Source organism: Hyperoodon ampullatus (genome assembly GCF_949752795.1).
Source record: "Hyperoodon ampullatus genome assembly, chromosome: 3".
NCBI classification, from domain to species: Eukaryota; Metazoa; Chordata; class Mammalia; order Artiodactyla; family Ziphiidae; genus Hyperoodon; species Hyperoodon ampullatus.
This window is the reverse complement of record NC_136916.1, coordinates 152,146,865-152,154,510: the sequence shown is the minus strand read 5'-3', so window position 1 is coordinate 152,154,510 and position 7,646 is coordinate 152,146,865. Positions and strand designations below refer to the sequence as shown.

At 54.9% G+C, this 7,646-nt stretch overlaps 1 protein-coding gene across 1 annotated transcript in view; it reads left to right on the top strand.

Moving 5' to 3' along the window:
* Positions 1-268: 268 nt before the first annotated feature.
* The window catches only part of LTBP2 (latent transforming growth factor beta binding protein 2), a gene marked incomplete at both ends in the record, with an annotated part of 97,830 nt that continues 90,452 nt past the window's right edge, over positions 269-7,646 (top strand). Inside the window, 2 exons of the mRNA XM_079699765.1 lie at positions 269-753; positions 7,357-7,427. Of these exons, the coding sequence (XP_079555891.1) occupies positions 269-753; positions 7,357-7,427 (556 nt within the window). The remainder of the gene's footprint in view (positions 754-7,356; positions 7,428-7,646) is intronic.

Below are 7,646 nucleotides of genomic sequence, written 5' to 3'. Positions count from 1 at the left end.
AGAAGGCGCGGCGGTGCGACAGCGGTGCCCACCCAGCTAGAGACGGAGCGCGGCCGCCGGGCTCATTGCGCGCAGCCCCGGGCCGCTCCCGCAGCCTGGCCCTCGCTCCACGGAGAGCCTGGTCCGCAGTCTGATTCGGGGCCCCCTAGACGGGGAGAGGCGGGCCACCGGGAGGGGACCGGAGCGCAGCCAGAGGGCGGCCGGGCGCACAGACTGAGAGCCCCGGGGCAGTTACCCGCGCGCGCCGCTTTCCGGGCGCCCCGGCGCCATGAGGCCCCCAACCACCACCCGCTGCCCCGGGCGCGTCCTTCGGAACCCCTGGAGAAGCTTCTTGCCTCTCACCCTGGCTCTCTTCGTGGGCATGGGTCATGCTCAGAGGGACCTGTTGGGCAGATACGAGCCGGCTGGAAGGGACGCGAGTCGGCTGCGGCGCCCCGGGGGCAGCTACCCCGCAGCGGCTACAGCCAAGGTGTACAGTCTGTTCCGGGAGCAGAACGTGCCCGTTCCGGGTTTGCCGCCCGCGGAGCGGACCCAACCTGGCTGGGGGAGCCCCAGCAGGCCCGCCGAGGCGGAGGCCAGGAGGCCGCCCCGCGCGCAGCAGCCGCGGCGAGTCCAGCCACCTGCGCAGACCTGGAGAAGCCGGCCCCTGCGCCAGCAGCAGTCCGCACCCCGGGCCCGGGCCCGTGCCCCCCCGGCTCTCCCGCGCCTCGGGACCGCGCAGCGGCCGCGGGCTGCTCGAGGGCGGCTAACGGGGTGAGCACTGGAGAGGGAATCATGGGGGCTGGGGGAGCGAGGGCCGGTCTCCCGTACGCTCGTTCGTGGAGGGATGTGCAGGCTAGAGGAGAGGGCGCCGGGCTCTGCCTTCCGTCCCCCTGTCCTCAGTAATGCGGAGGAACAGACCGAGGTCCCGGAGCTGGGCTCCATCTGACCCACTCTCAAAGAGTTGAGAGGAAAGAGAAACACCATCCACACCCTTTCGTACCAGCTCGCCCAGACCCGACGTTAATCCTTTCCCAAGGCGCCAGGGCATTCGCCCGCCCTCCTCCCTCCCGCCTCCAACCGGTGCCTGCTGACGCCCGTAGCGGTGCGGGGATCTGAAAGGGATCGGGAAGAGGGCAGCGGGGTGGGCGTTCCACGCGCTTGAGGCCCAGGGGAAGCTGAGCGGGCTTAGAGCGCGGGTAGGTGGAGGACGTCGGGGGCTCCAGAGCGCGAGGGCAGATGCATCTCCATGAAGGAGGCTGGCAGCGAAGCCGGCGCGGGGGGACGAGTGTGTGGGTTGCGGCAGAGGTCGGCCTGGGCCCGCGGATGGCTGGCCGTGGAAGTGGGCGTGGGGTCGGGGGCACTTTGGGCAGGAAGCCTGCTCGCGATGTGACTGTGGCACTGTGGGTCCGTGGGGGAGTGGGTCTGTGCGTGCCCCTGTGCAGCTACGTGTCAGCGCGACTCACACACTTTGCAGGGCTAAGTCTCCCCCCTACCCTGAGACTACCAGCTGCTTGCCGGGGTCTCCCTTGCAGCGTGGGAGAGGTTCCCCAGTAACCCCCGGCCCCACTGAAGATCCTCATGGCTGCGGGAGGCTCAGTCTTGCCTGAGTATGACAGGTGTCTGCAGAATGGAGGGCACTGGAGGCCCGGGCAGTGTGGGGCTGCGTGGGGACACCATTGGGGAGGCTGGGAAGGAACCTGGCAGCCCTTCTCGGCTTGGGCCCTATTTGCCAGTTGGGTTCAGTCCTCTGGCTCATAGCATGAAGGACACTGCAACCCCTGTTCTACTCCCGAGGATGTTCTTACTGCCTCTCCACTCACTATTTTCCTAGGCTGCAGCACTCTTCTCCTGTATTTCTCTGCTTAGAGAGACCTTCCTGACTACTTCTGCCCCACCCTCTCTCTTCCTTCACCCTGCTCTACGTTTCTTCATAGCACTTATTCCCATTGGACATATTATGTTTCTGTTTCTGCGTTTATGGTCTGGTCTCCCAGCCCACGCTAATGTAAGCTCTATGAAAAGAGAGGCTTTGTGGGCTTCCCTGGTGGCGCAGTGGTTGAGAGTCTGCCTGCCAATGCAGGGGACACAGGTTCGTGCCCCGGTCCGCGAAGATCCCACATGCTGCGGAGCGGCTAGGCCCGTGAGCCATGGCTGCTGGGCCTGCGCGTCCAGAGCCTGTGCTCCGCAACGGGAGAGGCCACAGCAGTGAGAAGCCCATGAAATGCAAAAAAAAAGAGGGCGTAAAAAGAGAGGCTTTGTTTTGTGCATTGCTGTGTCACCAGTGCCTAGAACTGTGCTCGTATATAGTTGCTGCTTGTTAAGTATCTGTTGAGTGAGTGAATGAATTCCCCGCTGCCTTGGGAAGGCCCAGCTTAAGGCAGACAGAGTAGACCCGAGCACTGCCAAGTCGCTTACACAGAGGATCAGTCAGCAGGTGGTAATGGCCTGTGCAAGTGAATACACACTTCTTAAGAGCAAGTGTGCAGGGCCTGCGATAGGGGATGGGGCCCCGAGACAAAGGTATTGTTCCTGCCAGGAGGGCAACTCAATTACTTCAAATCGAATTGGAGAAATGAACAGATAGGCACTGGTGAACATGCTTTCTAGTACCAGAAGCTTCATGTTAAGCATAAAGGAATGGACGGTTGTGGCTGACGAGCCTGGAGGAGAAGGAGGCCCTGTGAACAGGAGCCCCGGGGGTTCGATGGGCGGCATGTGGGGAAGCAGAGGGGAAGTGGCAGGAGTGGGGTCCCAAGGTGTAGCACTGCCCAAAGACAAGGGCTTTTCACTGTTGGCACTGGCCTAGGGGCAGGACTGCACCCTGGTGTAGGGGAGCCACAGGGCTGAGGCTGGAGGCATAGGTTGAGCCAGATCATGGAGGAGCTTATACTGTCAGCATTCGGGTGGGAGTTCGGGGGAGATGGGATAGTGGAGTGCAGGTGGGAGGGTGCACTATTCGCAGTTGTGAAATGAGGCGGTGATGAGCAAAGCAGATTGTCACCATGATACGGCTGGTAGATGTACACAGGTGTGTAAGGACCTGGGCTGGGTGCCACCCACAATCACTTGCCATATACAGGTGCACACATCACATCACATGCTGGGGTGGCTCCTCCCCCAGATTATTTTCTGCAGCTTTGATAAAGGGGGGGTTCCTCTGGCACTCCAGCTAGCCGCTCCAAGTCATCTGGGGAGGGGCTGAGTGGCAATCTTGTCCATTGGCTTCCTCTCCCCAAGTCCATTCTAGCTCATGGCTTCTGGCCAGGCTGGCCTCTCTGGCAGTTGCCTTGTGAATTGCTCAGGGCCAAAGACTAAGTGCCACCTGCTGGTAAAGCTTGGAATTGCATCACCACTACTGGGGATTCTTCATTCAACAAACGTTTGGAAGGTCTCCTATATGCCCGGCACTTTGCTGGACCATGGGGATACAGCAGTGGCCAAGACAGCCTCTGTCTCCGTGGAACTTGCAATGTAGTGGGGTTTTATTGCACACAGTGAAGATTTTAAGTGTGCGCCAGGCACAGTGCTAGGTGTCTGGGACACAGTGTAACCAGAGCAGAAACAATTCTTGCAGTATTGAAATTCACAGTCCACAGGGGACTTTTTAAGCCATTGTTTCCCAGCATTCAGTGTTTCTTAAGCTTAGCCTCACAGCATACTACCTTAATAATATTTTCCTCTATCTTTTCCTCCTTGTTCTATTATTTTCTTAAATTTATAAACTGTTAACAGGATTTTGTGTTTTATTTATTTTTAAGTATTTTATATTATGAAGTTTTATACAAACCTACAAAAAGTATTGGAAATAATACAACTAACAATCCAGCTTTTTCAAACCTTAATATTTGGGCCTATTTTGCTTCTGATTTTTTTAGTCGAAATATCTTCTATGAATTTGTCTCCCTCTCTCCCCAGAGTTAACCACTACCTTGAATTTACCCACGATTCCAATCTATGTTTTTATACCATTACTACAGATGCCTGCATCCATAACATACACAATATTGTTTTGCATATTTTAAACTTAGATATGTGGTACTATGCTGCATTATCCCTCTACAATTTGCTTTCTCCAATCCTCATTAGATGTTTGAAATTTAACTACATTAATATAATCAGCCCAAGTTTATTCATTTTAATTGTTGGTCATTATGTCATTGCCTGAATATACCACAGTTTATTTATCCATCCTTCTGTTTTTGGACACTTAGATGAGTTACATATTTGGGTATTACAAATAGGGCTTGGCATTTTTCTACATAAATAAATCCATTTTTCACGGACACTTTGTATCACTATCATAAGCTGAAAATAGTACCACTTGTCATAAAGAGAAAACTGTAGGAAAACTGAAATGAAAACAAAATGTTCTCAAAGTCTAGTCAAATACCATTATCATAGGAAGTTCAGCCCTGTAGTTCTCCCTATTGGAAAGGGCAATTGGCAAGGTCTGGAGAGAGAACCTGGCATGAAGACCCAACCTCTGACAGAGATTTTTTCCCACTGGTCTAATCAGACTAGAACGATCACTAAAAAGGGAATCACTTTCTCGCTGTGTGATTCAGCATTGCTGCATGTTGTGATTATGGAAACGTCACACTCCCTTTCCTACCAGAAGTGTGTTGGGAAATATTGGATTAAGTGAAACAAAGAGGTATTAAAAGTACACCACATGTCAGGCACTATGTAGACTCTAGGGGCACAAAGAGGAATAAGAAAGGATCCTCAAGGTACTCAAGACAGAGACATACACCAACAGCCTGAGGTAATCAGTGCTAAATGGTGTGGCGGCTGGAGAATGGGGAAGGCTGGGTAGATGTCGGGGGAGGTTTTACACAAAGGAGGTGACATTTGATCTGGAAGTCTTGGAGCATGCCACGGATCTCAGTCGGCAAAGAAGAGAGGGAAGGCAGTCTAGACAGAGCAGCTTAAGCAAAGGCATCAAAATGTGCCCACATACAGTGCAGCTGGGGGACAACAAACTTTGGATATTTGGAGGATCATAGTTTTGGTTGTAGGTGGTCATGGAGATAAGGGGGGAAGAGGGGCAATTAGACTCCACAGGCAGGAGGGGTCCGGTTGGCTTTGTAGAGGCCAGTGGAGAGCCTTGAGGCGTCTATAACAAAGGACCAGTATGACCAGATTGGTTCCAGGTGGAACAGCAGCTGTCCTAGGCTGTTAGCCAGATGGGTTGGGCAATGATGCTGGATACTGGGCTAATGTTTGCTGAGTGGTGTGGCCTGAAAGGCTGGGCTTACATAATCTCTGAGTCGTATCTTCCAGAGACTCAGAGCCACTGAGTCATTGGCCCCAGCTAGTCAGGCTCATTTGCTCTCTCCAGCTAGCCAGAGCCCACAGAATGGTCATCTCCCACCGGGCACCTCCCTGAGCCTGTACCCAAGACTCTGGCTGGGCTCCTGTATCCCTCTCGAGTGCCCGCTTCACCAAACCCTGCCCCCCTGCTTGGCAGCTTTGATTCTGACCAGTTCTCACTGTGGCCCTGACGGCCTTGAGGGCTCTACCGTGGTCAGGCAGGGCATGCCAAGCTGCTGCCTTCCTACAGTCAGCTCCGTAGCCATTCCGAAGGCATCTAGGGTACCAGCAGGCTCAGGGGGCCTCCTTGAGCTGGGCTCCACACCATGACCTCTCAGCCTGGTAGGCCCCTCAGTCCGTGCTCTCTGGACTCCCACAGACCCTAGTTTTTAGAAAACTCCCAGGGCATGCTGTCTGCTTCCTTCTCAAAGACCTCTCAGGCCTTTAAGAGGCCTTGTCACCACCAGAGGGGGTAATGGGTGGGTAGTCCCCCCTCCCACCAGGGCACACACTCAGAAGCCCTGGCTGTGAGGACCAGCCCCTTCCCCAGAACCCAGTGACTTGGGGAAGCGGCCTTCGGGAACCAGGAAGCCGATGAAGGCAGCGGTCCAGAGGGGCTTCGAGGTGGCTGAAATGGCACAGCCCTTGGCTGGGAGGACATTCTGGGGCCTCCCTGGGAGGCAGCTCCCCACAGCTTTGGGCCAAAGGGCCAGGAATGGGCCTCAGCTTTTTCAAGCTGCAGGAATTTATTTTGAATGTTTCATAAGGTTTCAAAAACCACACAAGCTTTGGGGGCCACACAAATGTCAAACAAACTCCTAAGTGGGACCAGATGCTCACCATGCCAGCCACGAAGGTCACAGGAATGGCCCCCTGGCCTGTCCTTCACCCCACTCTTGGGCTCCGTACCTCTGCTGCCCTGCTCACCCTGAGTTTCAGCGAGGGCTCAGTAGACAACTTCTGATGGTAATGATGGGGTCTGTGAAGCAGAGCCGGGCCCAGCCTGAGCTGAGAAGTCAGGGCCCCAGAGGTCTTCTCCAAATGGAGCCCTTCTCGGGAAGTCACCTCTGTCCGGGCATTTGGGTCTTTAGATTGACAGTCAGGGTGGGTGAAGGATACTGGTGCTGCAGGGGCCTCACTCAACACCTGAGGGCAGAGTTTGGGTGAGTTAGGTGAGTGGCCCTGGTGGCAACTGCTGGTCAGTGTCTCCTGCAGTTGTCTCGGTGCCAGCACCAAGCAGTAGCTGGGGGAAGGACTATCTCCCACCAAGTAAGTTCCATCAGCCTGCCCAAATAAAAAGTGTGCTCACCATGCAGAGCAGCTTACCCCGAGTCCCCAGCCCCATCTTCCTACCAGCTTGCCACTTCCTCAGCTCCTCTTAAAGAGAAATTCTGGAGCTCTGGCTCCTTCAGTCCCAGCCAGTGCTCCGTCTGACCGTGCACCAGCCTGCCAGAGGGCTAAGGCTCCTCCCAGTGTGCATGTGTTGGCAGGTGATGCATGTGTATGTCCTTAAGGCTGTTTTGGGTGTGTTTTCCAGCTTCCTTTGGATTATCAGCATTTGTTGGCTAGGGCCATGGTGATAATTTTTTGGTGAGAGGCCATGTGGAGTTGGAGCGTGACTTAGAGTTGGGTCAACTGAGGTTTGAATCTGGCTCTGGCATTTACTTATTGTTTAGTCTTGGAAAGTGACTGAGCCACTCTGAACTTGCTTTTTGATCATCTTCGTGATCCCTGTGCCAGTGTGTCAGGGGCTATATATCCTATCTCATTTAATCCTCACAACAACATTAAGCAGGCATTATTATCTCCATTGTACAGATGAAAAGAATGAGGCTTCCCAAGCTCATGCAGAGAATGGCAGAGTCAGGACTCAATCTTAGATGTGAAGGATCCCAAAGCACCCTCCCATGGGCCATGCGGCCTCCCTAGAGAAGGGGGACGGTGCCTGGCCTGACAGAGTTCCCCCAGGCCCTGCCTATAGAGGGTGGGACCATCAGAAGGGCTCTGTGAATAGTCCCACTCTGAGCACCCTATGCTGACCCTGTTTCGGTGACCCTGCAGGAGGAATGTCTGCGGGGGACAGTGCTGCCCAGGATGGACAACAGCAAACAGTACCAACCACTGTATCAAACGTGAGTGCCTCCACCGCATCCACCCTCTCCCTCTCTCTTCCTTGAACTGGGCGGGGCATGGGGACTCCAGAACCTGTGCGGGGAGCACAAGTGTCTTCCCCAATCTGCCTCCTGAGCAGGTAGCCCCTCTCCAGAGGGGAGGCAGTGGAAGAGAGGAGATTGAAAAATGCCTCCAGGGCATTCCCTGGTGGTCTGGTGGTTAGGACTGGTGATTTCATT